The 12,662-nt window shown below is 42.0% G+C and overlaps 1 protein-coding gene across 3 annotated transcripts in view; it reads right to left on the reverse strand.

Annotated features, from left to right (window-relative positions):
- Window positions 1-5,999: 5,999 nt before the first annotated feature.
- Window positions 6,000-12,662, reverse strand: part of LOC311269387 (rho GTPase-activating protein 7) — a gene marked incomplete at its 5' end in the record, with an annotated part of 107,893 nt that continues 101,230 nt past the window's right edge. For all 3 annotated transcript variants that reach the window (XM_084373518.1, XM_084373517.1, XM_084373519.1), the window contains 2 exons: window positions 6,000-6,701; window positions 12,043-12,216. In XM_084373518.1, the coding sequence (XP_084229644.1) occupies window positions 6,593-6,701; window positions 12,043-12,216 (283 nt within the window). In that variant the 3' untranslated portion in view covers window positions 6,000-6,592. The remainder of the gene's footprint in view (window positions 6,702-12,042; window positions 12,217-12,662) is intronic.

Raw genomic sequence — 12,662 nt, forward strand, 5'->3', positions numbered from 1 at the left:
CCCAGTCTGCTGTCAGTCATTGTCCCGCTGTGGAGCTCAGTTTGAGATCTTAGTTTAAGATGTTTTTGTGCTTTTACTACAAACAAACTTATTATCTCACAAGAACATTTTCTTGATAAAACAACATCCTATTTATCTTGTTATAACGTGAAACTCTTCATGTTTTAGGTGATAACTCGTATTATTATAACCTGATACGCTTGTTTAAAAGCAGAACAATAAGATTTGAACACTGGAACTCGGCCACGACCGAACATTTACTTTTCTCTGCCGTGTTTCTTCTCGTATGACCTCAAAGTCAGAAACTCGTGCACCAAAATGTTTGCAAAGTTTCCATGTTGCTCTTTCGACCTTCATGTGAATCTTCCGAATTTTTTTTTTTTCAGGAATTTTTTTTTTAATCTGTTAAACCAAGTATATAATTTTTATTTATTTATTTATTTTTTCAGGGATTTTTTTTTTTCTGAAGAAATTTTTTCATCTGTTAAAACAAATGTCAAATTTTTATTTTATTTTTTTTTTTCAGGAGAATTTTTTTTTCATGAGAATCTTCCGAGTCAATAATGTCCACGGGCTCTTTTTCCTCTCAGGAGTGACTCAAATCTCACGATCAAAATAAACTTTTGAAAGGTTATAAATGTTGTATTAACTTCTGCAGCAGCGGCTGTGACTCAGACGCTCTCTGGACTTCCTCTAAATGCTTCTTTGTCAGTAATTTATTTATTTTTCTTAGTGTATTCGGACCAAATCAAGTTGCTGCTCTTAGTGTTGTGGTTGTGCGGCAGTCTGGGAGAGTTTGGTTGATCCATCCACAACAAGTCGGCAGAATATTTTTTCACCCTGGCAGCACAATGTTGTTGTGTTTAGAGCAACTCGGGGCATTTTTTCGCACCTCTGACTTTGTGCATGTCTTTTTTATTTAGGCCTGTACGACAGTATCTGCTTGACCTGGAGCAGCATGGCGGTGCAGTGGTCAGGGCTGTTGCCGCACAGCAAGAAGGTCCTCGGTTCCAGATTTGCGAGTTTGCATGTTCTCCCCCACACCTGCGTTGGTTTTCTCCGGGTACATCCAGCTTTCTCCCACAATCCAAAGACATGCAAAAAGTTATGTTGATCGGTTACTCTGAAGTCGTCCGTAGGTGTGATTGTGAGCGTGAATGGTTGTTTGCCCCTAGAACAGGCGACTTATTCAGGTTGTGCCCCAATGTCAGCTCCAGCACTTACCCCCTGAAAAGGACAAGCGGTTTCAGATAATGGATGGATGTTTCCACGGGACCTGTCGACCAGCGCTTACAAGAAAACATGAAAAACTTCCATTCTAAGTATGATGGTCCAATGCTTTTGACCAGCCGGTCAGGTTGCTTTTCTACTTTGTTATTCTGTCTCAACTTTTCACTGCACTTCAGTTTGTTCCAGTCGCCTCTGCCGCCCACACCAGCGCAGCTTCAACGTGCTCGAAATCTGGAGTTTTTGCGGCGCAGCCTAATGGAGGTCTTGGATCATAAACTCTGAAGTCCTACAGTCAGGACTGGTTATTTTGGAGATTCCTTAATCCCGAGAATGTTCCTTTTTTTTAAATCATTGATTCATGCATGCTGGATTCTGGGAGTTTTTCCCTGGATCCATTTCAAAGCAGGTCCAAATCCTCTCCTGTGTTCCTGAACCCCCCCGCTGTGCCAACAAATTGGTTTTATTGACGTGAATGAGGAAGCTGCGTGTTGTTTTTGTTGTTGAAGCAGCACGGCTAATAATGTCGGCGTCAGGCAACACATCCTGCGAACCGACCGTCGCTGCTGTCGTCTCGTTGTTTTTTTTTTTTTACAAACCGTCTCAGCCATCAGGACGAGTTTGTAAAAGGCTTTGATCACGTAAAACTTCCACGCATTCAGCTGAAAGCGTTAGAGAAAATAGTCCTGTGTGCATTTCACCTCTAATTGCTTCCCCCCCCCCGGCAGCGTCCGCCCCGCGCTTCCACGCTCTGACATACAGAAAGTCGCATTTGACTTCAGCCGCTTTTAACATAAAGACAATTACAGTCTTCGGCCTCCATGACTTGCGTGAGTGAGTGGGCTTTGTTTAGCAGAGACTCAAAGTGCAAAGCAAACAAACCCACTTGATGAAGTTAATTATACATCACACACACACTCTGGGAGCCTGTAATTGTGAAGTCTGCTGCCTTTACCCGGCAGACCGTCGTGCTCTTCCATAGATATAAAAGGTTGTACGACTCCGGGAATCATCACGAGTCAGATGGTTGCTGTTGGTGGACTTCTCTAGCCGAGCCGAGGGGCAGATGTGTGGCTCTGACCCGTCTTTGAAACGTATGAAATATCTACACTCTCCTTTGTAGTAGTCTCCTCTCATCATCCAGTTTGTCCCGGGACTTTCTGGCTCATCTCGGCACCTTTTCAGGCGATAATTCCCGCAGCAGCTTCATGAAAGATTCATTAAGCTTTCACAGAGCTGCTGCCTTTTCTGTTTTTTTGAAGGACGGTGTTAAAGGTGTTTTGACAGTCGCTCCAGGAGGAGAGAGCCCGCCACGCCGCCTCAATAACACCTGTGGAAGCAATAACGTTTCCCGCCTCGATGGGATAGATGGATCTCATCACCCAGCGGCCTCAGATGATATTTATTCCCTCTCTCGGGGGCCTCGGGGTGGTGACTGGGCGGTCGCAGCGTTTGAAGGCCTGAGTGGTTCGCAGGAGCCGCCTGGAGAGACCGAAGGAGTAGCTCCCCCCCCCCCCCCCCGCTGAGGAAGACGACTCTGAATTAACATTCAGGAGAGGTTGAAAGGTTTCCCGGAGCTGCAAACCAGAGATGGAAGGTAACATCGATTTTTATGTTCTAGAGCCTAAAGCTGCACTTATCAACATATATTAGTCGTAGGTTTTATTCTAGTCTGTAAAACTCCTCATTTAATAGCAGACGCCATTATCACTCTGCACCAGAGATCCTGAGATGGCAGCCGTCTGACAGCTCATTTGAGCAGATAGTGAGTGGGCCTGTTGTGGGCTCTATGCCCGCCCTAGAGCCTCCAACAGCTAATGAGGGATCGATTAATAGACCCACTCTCTCTTCTTCCTCCTCTCTCCTCAGGGACAGATGGACCCCATCACCCAGTGGCCTCTGATGATATGTATTCCCTCTCTCGGTGCCTCGGGGCGGATCAGAGAGGCGGGTGGCTCCGTTTGAAGTCCTGAGTGGTTCGGAGGCGAAGCTTCCTCCCCGCTGAGGAAGACGACTGGATTAACCTTCAGGAGAAGTTTAGAGGCGTCAAACAGAGATGGAAGGTAAATGTGGATTTTTTTAATTTGTGTTTTCGTGCTTAAAGCTGCACTAATCAACACTTTAAGCAAACATTAAGACGCTGAGTGGCTGTTGTTAAAGGCTCATTTATGTTCCCCTTTAGTATTTTTGTTTCAAAAGATGTCCACATACAGCAATAAGCAATACAACCACCAACTTTTCCTTTGTCACTCTGTGAAAGCCCTGAGAGGTGAGGACACTTTTTCCTGATGATGAAGTCTGATCCAAATTATTTTCTCTCCTGTGTTTATGACTTGAGAAGTGGTAGGAAAAGAGTTTTTTTTTTTTTTTTTTCAGGATAATTTTTTAATGTGTAAAACCAAGTGTAAAATTACATTTTTGTTTTTACACTTTTTTTTTCTTCAGGATAATTTTTTTTTTCTTTTCAGATAATTTTTTTTTTTTTTTTTTCAGGAGAATTTTTTACATCAGTTGAATTATTGTTCATATTTTTAAAAAAAAGAAAAGTAAAAAAAAAAAAAACGAAATTTGTGTGTGAAACTGAAAAAATTCAGGAGAATTTGTTTTATTATTTTTCTGTGTGAAACAGTTTTTGCTTGAGTTCATCCCAAGAAGATTTTTTTTTTCAGGAGATTTATTTTTCCATGTGTGAAACCGATCAAGCAAAATTCCTCTTCGTTTGCTTTCATGTGTGAAGCCGAGTGGGGATAAAAAAAGAAAACTACTTGTACGACACTGCGTGTTCGGATTTTGACGCTTTAAGTGCAATAATCCCCGACCTCCTGAGGAAAATGCGTCTCTTTAGCTGCTAAGTGCTCCACTGTGTTCACCAGCTAGTCGTTAACTTTGCTGCTGAGCAGATGTCGTTCAGAGTCATTTGATATTAGATTAATTTCACATAAACGTAACGAACGTGATCAAACCTGTGATCTCTGAGTTACAGATGTTCTGAACGAGCTCTTTGTTTTCTTTAACCTTCGACCTCGAGTTCATTCGAAGTTCACGTCACGGTGTTTCGGCTCCATATGGAGGGAACAGACTCGTAGAGAAATTAAAGGTGCCTGCAGGCTCTTCTGTGCTTCTGTTATTTGTAATTTGCATAAATTATTCCTCTTCCCTTAAAATCCTGTTTAGACCGGGGCGTGATGTCCTCGCCACGAGACGCATTTTTACATCACATTTTGTTGCTCGGCATCTGTCTCTCGCTCCGAGTGTTTATCAGCGATTCAGCTGATCTGATCTCCGAGATGAATCAATAAGATATGCAAATAAGCTTCATGTAAATGAGACACAAGTGGGTGTCGCGAGGACGGGAGGAAGAGGTGAGAGTTTTTTCGGGGAGGGGAAGTGTGCGGCGTGATCACAACACCGCCAGGCTTATTAATCTCTTGCGCTTCAGTGGCGCAGTGTGGTATCTCATCTCCACACTGCCTGCTGTTTCCACCACCTTCCTCTGAAATTACAGTCGGTAATCTGTTTGGCACTCAGACGAGTCGCAGAGGAGAGGAGACCAAAAAAAAATCACACAACAGGAAACAGATTCACAGAGAAATAAACATTTTAATTAGGTGTTTGGCACACAAACAAGATAATGTCTTCTCAAAGCTGGAAATTAAATAGATTTGATTTTAGATATAAGAGATAAAGTTAAATAATCTGAAATACGTTGTAGATATTTACACACACACCTGCTCTGCTTCACAACCACGACACTTTGAATACGTAGGACGAGCCGTCTCAGACTGTACACACACTCCTCACAGACAAGAATAAATACAAATGTTAAAAAATTCAGGAGTTTTGAGGGGAAGCTTGTCTGGGTGGATATCTGTCACAGTGCACACAAAAGGCCCGCCGCAGCGTGGCGAAGGCCTTCTGTCAATTCACAACTTTTGTCGCGCTTCAAAGTCGCGCAGCTGCGGCGTCGTCCTGCGGAGAGGTAGATATCGCTCGTCTTTGAACTGTCACACGCGCGTGTCCTGTTAGAGAACGGGTCGAAGTCACAGGGACGAATCGCAAACACGAGAACAGTCACTCAGACGGGACAAAGAGACGATCCGACGGCGGTGACAGCGTGTGGCGGCGGGCTAATTCCTCGTCACAGCTGGATCCGCGTTGCAAGAGGAGTTTGACAAGAAAACGTCTCCGTGGGATTTTGTTTCACCTCAGAAGTTCAGCTCAGTTCATCGGGGTGTGTTACAGACTGAACCAGAAAATCAAAACCAAAGCGTCTCTTTCTGCTTTCAACAGTTACGGGTTTTCTCCGGTACAGATGTGGTTATTATCCGAGCCATCGAGTGGCAGAACCATTTTCTCCTCCACTTTCCCCTGAAGCCAAATATCTGTTTCCTGTCCTTGTTTCCTGCAGCTGCCGTGTTTCCCCCACCTCTGTTTCTGGAGTTTAAAGGGACAGTTCGCCTTAAAAACAGGTCATATAAATGTTTCCTCTGACCTGTTTTATCCCTCTGGATAGTTTTGGTGTGAGATGCAGAGTTTTAGAGATAAAACCGAGCTGGGCTGATTTGCTCTTTCATCACCAGTTTAACCGGGTGACTGTGCAGGAGTCCAGAGAGAAAGATGTTTTTATCTAGATTAGCTAGATGCTTCCTTCTGTGCAGTGATACAGAAAGAAAATAGTTCCTACATGAAACTTCTCACTTCTACAAAGTATGTAGATTATTTTGAAAAACAAGGTAATCATTGTAGGCGTATTTTTTGGCGCCACAAGCCGAGTGTCATCTAGCTCAGTTATATCTGAGAGAAGGTAACTCACACCAAAACTATCCAGATGGATAAAAAGCACTATAGGTTTGATTTTGGGGTGAAATGTCCCTTTAACCTAAAATGTGTGCCTCTCTTTTTCCAGAAAACATATTTCAGGCCGAACAGACTTTCCCTCCGCCGTCCACTCGTTTCCATATCGACCTTTTTTTTCCCCCCGTTAAAAGTCGAGCCGGCTTTTCATCCTCCGTCAAAACGCCCTTTGTCAAAGCTCGCCACAGTTTGCATTTTTCTGTGAGCTCGAGTGTGAAGCGTAACAGACGCAGCGGGGAGCGCAGAGGTGCTGCTGGCAAATCCGCAAGGTCGCCGACAAAAAAAGTGAAGGCACGCAGCGAAAAAGTAAGAAGCCAAAGAGACACAGACGGTTCAGGGAAGCCATCGGAGGTCACCTTCCCTGCTCGCTGAGCTCCGGGGCCACCAGGTTTTGAAAACTTGTGAGAAAGTCCTCTGAAAAAATTGATGCTGTAGTTTGTTCCAGCGTTCTGCACCGAGGCGGGGAGGGTGAGTACTCCTGATTATCTGTACATCGTCCCTCTGCAGCCGCTCATATCTTGGTCTCTTTGTGTTCTGGTCTGAAGGTGTCCCGGATCGCCAGCAGACCAGAGGCCAGAAGATGTCCGCTCACTTTGCTGTGCCACTCCTGAGACCGACCCCTGCAAGACAAAACACACGAGAAAGAGAAGTTAAACACACACCTTCAGCTTTAGCTTTCACTGATGTCTCCTCGACTTCATTTGTATAGATGCTGATGAAAACCTAAAAACATGAAGTGAAACACTCGTGGTTTGTTGAGGACGATCCACACAGCCACCGTGAAAGATTTAAGATCATACTCCGGTTAAAGGCTTTTAAGGATGAACTTAAATGCATCTTCATATTCTCGTCATGAATAAACATTTCCAGTATGCATTTTTAAAAACGCTGCAGGAGAAGACGTGAAAACTTTGTGTTAAAAGCCGTCACAGAAAAAAGTCCTGAACACTGGATGTTTTCTTCTGCTCTGAGAGAGAGACGAACAGCGTCGTGTTTGTATGAGACATTTTGGGTCGTAGCAGGAGAAACGGTTCCTCCAAAAATGAAGAGAAAAGTCAGTTAATCGAAACTATGACTCACCGTGAGGATTTATCATCCCTAAATCTAAATTACGACTCTGATTTTGGTGTAATATAGTTGGAAATTATGAAAAACTGATTACAATTTTAAGGATAAGTTTAACTAAAAGTAAAAACTCATCTCCTCCCTCCATGCTGATGGAAAGCCAGGTGAAGTCTCGTAGTCCACAAAACATTTCTGGAGCATCACAGCAAAACAGCGTTAGTAGAAGCAGCTGGAGACTACAACCAAAAATAACATAAATTGGCTCCAAACAGCTCGTCTGGTGTGATTCAAGTCCCCAGACGACCCCAAACTGATTCGAAAAGACGTTATCTACACCCTCAATGCGCCGCCGAGTTCAACCGAGTGCTAACACTTTTAGCTTCGCAGCTACAGAGAAGATTTCAGCTTTTAAAAGGGTGTAAGTCTTCCACAGACTTGGATTACAGCGGACCAGCTGTTTGGAGCCATTTTATATTTTTCTCAGTTGTTTTCTTAACATTTTAAAACACGTCTCCAGCTCCAGAAAAGTCTTTGTGAACTACCAAACTTGTGCTCCAGAGACTGTTGGATGATTTGCGCACTGGACCTTTTTAAAATGATAAAAATTTAGACTTCAATTTTATACGAGTAGGCTGAGGATTTTGGATAAATGAGAGTTGGAAGACACTCAGAATCTTGCGTTGCTTCCTCAAAATGACATACCGTCCAATAATTTTCCTCTTATTGTCGTAATTTGTAATCAGTGTCTCATAATTTCAGCGATTGCCGACCAAAATCAGAGTCCTAACTCCGATTCAGGGACGTTAAATCCTGAAGGTCAGTCATAATTCTGATTTACTAACTTTGTGTGAATAGTTTTTAATTCTGTGGAGCCTCCGTGTGAAACGGACCCGACTGGAGTCGAAGCGCTTGAGAATGAAAGTGGTGACTCGTGACATTAAAAAGAGGAGAGGCGAAGACAGATTTGATCTATAACTGTGTGATTATCTCAGCAGGCTTTTAGTCGGCCCATTACGACTGAACTGAAAAGGATCCCGTCTGCACACATTCACAGCCTTGTGTCTCTTTCTAATTCTTCTGATGGGTGTGTGTGTGAGGAGCGATAGGGAAACGGCCGAGAGCCGAACCGCCGCCGTTATCGAGCGCGCACATTCACATTTCGGGGCATTTAGCTTGAAACTGTTATCCAGAGAAACGGAGGGCGTGCGCGGCGGTGAAATAAGCCTCATTTCCAAACTCATTTAAAGGCAACCAGCAGGCGCCTGAGCCACATCGGCCCGTTACGCAAGAGTGATCATGTAAGGAAGAAGTGAAACACCCAGAGGGATGAATGCCTCCACTCTTCCTTTTGTCTGCCGCCTCCTCTCGCCTTTAATTTCCTCTCATGAGCGAGCTCCAGCTGTACGTCTGGTGCCAGGCTGTCTTGGACTTATTTGCTATGACAGTAATTTTAAGTGCTTGTTAGCTTTCAAGGCGAGACAACAGATCCACTGCATCATCAAGGTCAACGGGGCTTTTTACAGTACAGGGCTGTGAAACAGATCCTATCGCCTCCAGAGGAAATTAAACCCGTTATGGCCTCAGTGAGTGAGGAGCATCAAGGATGTTTTGTTTGGACCGCGGTCCATCTGGAACTGCTGTGAAATATAACTTTTATTACGTTTTTAACGGTGACTTGTTTGAGTGAACGTGCTTCTGTGAGCCGGAAATATTGTGATGCTTTAACCTAAAATCTGCCACCGACGCAGAAGAAGTGAAGCGGCTGTGGAGGCCAGTTATCACTCAGGCGATCCATCAATCTGGATATACTGATTCACTAATCAATGATCTCATGTGATTGATGCAAAGTAAACACTTATAATAAATTCTTTTTTTCTGCCAAAACTTTTTTTTCCCCTCTTGAAAAAAAAAAACTTCAGAAACAAAGTTTTTAAGGAGAATTTTATTTTTCTCCAGAATTTGTTTTCCACCCGTCTTTCTAAGTTTGTGTTTTTCGTCATCTGCAAAAAAAAAAAAAAAAAAGAAAAATCAGGAGAAGGTTTTTTTCATGTGTGAAACTGGAAACATTTGCAGAAGTTAAACATTTTTTTGGTTGTGAAACATGAAGAAAAAAAAAAAAAAAATTATTATTTTTCATTCTGTTTCACAACCAAAAAATGTACTTCTGAGAAAAAATGTTTTCACTTGGTTTCATTCACAAAAACTTTTCTTTTTTTTTTCACTTTTTCACAGATGGAAAAAAAAAACAACTTAACGAACTTAGATTATCCTGGCAAAACTTTTTCCCCTCTTATTCCCAAGTCATAAACACAGGAGAGAAACCAGACTTAGAAAATGGATGATCACAAAAAAAAATCTTCACTGCCCCTCAGAGCTTTCTCCAAAACAATTTTTGTTTTCTGTTTCACGCATGAAAAAATGTTTGTTTCTGATCTTCTTTTTTCTTTTTTTTCACAGATGGAAAAAGACCTTGGAAAGATTATCCTGGCAAAACACACGGAAGAAAAACAAACAAAAAAAAATCCCCAGAAAAAACTTTTTTCAACTAAGTTTCAAAAAATCAGATTTTTTTATTTTTATTTTTCCTTTTTTCCCCGAAAACTTTTTTTCTCAACTCATCAACACACGAGAACAATTTAGATCACACTTAGAAAATGGATCACCAGAGAAACATGCCCCTCAGGGCTTCTGGAAAATTTGTTAACTCATTTTCACACCTGGAAAAAAAAGAAAATGAGAAGTTTTCTTCTCGTGTGTTTTCACAGATGGAAAAAAAAATTTTTTTCATCTGTGAAAACGAGTAGAAAAAACAAAAGTTTTGGCAGGAGAGAAACACACATTTGAGGGATCACTGCAAAAATTGTGTTGGTCAATATATCAATATATCCAAAATCAGCATCAGCCCCAAAAACTGCATAATGGTCGGGCTCTGCTTCTGATATCGGCGATGCTGCAGGTATAACTACGAACAAACAAAGTTCTAACATTAAAGATGGCACAGGATGAACTATATGCACCCGTTACACTACTAAAATCATCGATGATCGCACAGTTGAAGCTACCAACAAAGATGCTGCAGGCGTAACTAAGAACAGAACTGAATCTGTGCGGAAGAAGAAGCGGTGAATGCTCACAGACCTGCAGTATCTTCCTCCTGCAGCCGGGCTGAAGAAACCGACGACAGTACAGTTAAATGAGACGCTCTGAGGCCGGCCCTGTGTGAGCGAGCTGCTGCCACCTGTTTTCTGTCGCACCGAGGTTCATTTCATTTAATCAACGGAGACAAATAGAGCTGCAGGGCCCCGCCGAGAGTCAAATTGATCATGTAAGCAGCAGAAAATCTGCAGCAACTTAGTTTCAAAGGGCATGAATCATGAGAAGGAGGGCCGCCGCCCCTCCTCCACTTCCTCCTCCACTTCCTCACCTACAGGGAGGTGGTGATGGAGCTGCAGATAGATGCCAGCAGAGGTCAGAAACACAGAACGGGCTCAATTAAGACGGATGAGACGGACTAAGAGCTCTCTCCAGATATTTCTTTTAATGGGCTTCTCACGGCCTCAAATCCTCTCTGAAGCTCCTGCAGCTCACTTTGCCCTTGTTTTACTTCTGTCTTTGTTCCTTTAAGGACCATTCTGCCATTTTAATGTGGACAGATTATATAAACTCATCAGCACAGGGTTCAACTCTGCCATTTTGATTGATCGGTCTTTCAGGCAAGTTAAGAAGTAAGAAAGTACGATCACTGAAACAAACAAAAAGCTTCCTTTGATTCCTTGTTGATTACTGTATATACTGGAAACATTTGACAATTTGATGTTTTTATGAACATTTGTTCATTAAGCAAATGGTTTAAAGGGCCATTTCAACCATTTTAAACTGATCCTTATCGTCTTGTCTTGCAAATACTTTTTGGTTTTATAGCCGAGCTTTCTGCCTCCACACCCAGACAGTGGAGCTCTGAACAGTTTTCACTGGTTCTGTTTCTTTGTTTGAAAGTATTTTCAGAGAAAACTGGTTGTAAAAATGATCCAAAGTCGTGTTTTTCTGTTCGCAAAAATGTTTCGACGCATATTCAACAAACTTGTTGTAGATTAGTCAATTAAGTTTGATAAATTTGACCTGTTTGTGAGATTTGATGACTTTACAAGACATCCTGCTCTGCTCGTGTCAAGTTTCATGCACAAAAATGTCCCAACACATTTCAATGAGACTATCAACAGTAAAACTGTTAACGACGAATGTGTAGACGCATTTGTCTCACTTTAAGTTAGATACTAAAAATCATATTCTTAGATTAAATTATCCAAGTAAAATTTTTCCATTTATGCCGACACGCATAAAAACACGTATAAAAGCCCGACAATAACTGTGACCATCACTGTTTTGTTTTTAAAATCACATCATAATTTTCCAGAGCACTTTTAGAACAATTTAAAGATTTTTCCCACAAGATAAATGAGATACTAAAAATCTGATTTTAAAGTAAAGCGATCCAGGATTTAGACAAGGTTTTCATATTTCAACCCTCCATTTTTCACTTCCATCTTATTTTTCTTTGCCAGCAGAAGACTAATGAAACTATGCACAGGACTAAGTTAGAAAATGGTCCTTTTTTGTCATATTTCCTGTCCATCTTTATTGTCTATAAAAGAAAAAAACACTAAAAAATATCTGCTAACTGTTCTGCAGTTCTCCTTAACACTTACTGCAGCTTCCTCTGCAGCTCTCTCCTCTGTCCTCCTTGATAATTAAATAACTCTGCTTTCCCTGCATCCTGGCAGTTGTTCAATATGAGTGGGTGAGTCTTTTCTTCTCTCTTTAGCATCACAGGCTCACACTCATTTGTAAAATCAGCACAAATCCTTCCACTTTTCTTCCCTCTGCAGCCATCCTCACCTGGTATCTGTCCGACAGAGGTGGGTCAGTCGGGTCTTTCTCACTCCGGTGGGCTCCAGCAGGTAGAGGCAGGCGTGGACGTGGGCCCTCACCCCCTCTGACAGCACCTCAGGGTGCTCCGTGGATACAGAGGACAGGTACAGAGGGCAAGAGGACGGGTCGGCCTGCCACGTCCTTTGGAGGAGGAGGGAAGAGAGTATCAGGAGGTAGAATCAAAATCTTTTTTTTCCAGTTTCAGGAGAATTTTTTCCAGAATAAAATTGCTTCTCCACTCAGTTTCTTCTGACTATTTTTTCCATTTGGTTTACACATTTATGTATTTATTTTTTCTCAAAATTCTGACAAAGAATTTGACTTTTTCCTCAAAATGTGGCCTTTTTTTGCTGAAAAATCTGATTTTTTCATAAACATTCTGACAAAAAGTTTGTCATTTTTTCTCAAAAATTCTGACTAACATTTAGTTGTTTTTTTTTCAAAATTCTGTTGTTATTCCTCAAAATTCCAAGGAAAATTATTCCTCAGATTCTGACTAAATTTTTGACTTTTTCCTCAAAATTCTGTCTCTATTGCTCAAAAAGCTGACTTTTTCCTTAACATTCTGACAAAAAAATTTAATTTTT

This window comes from Pagrus pagrus, assembly GCF_965226575.1.
Source record: "Pagrus pagrus genome assembly, chromosome: 14".
NCBI lineage: Eukaryota > Metazoa > Chordata > Actinopteri > Spariformes > Sparidae > Pagrus > Pagrus pagrus.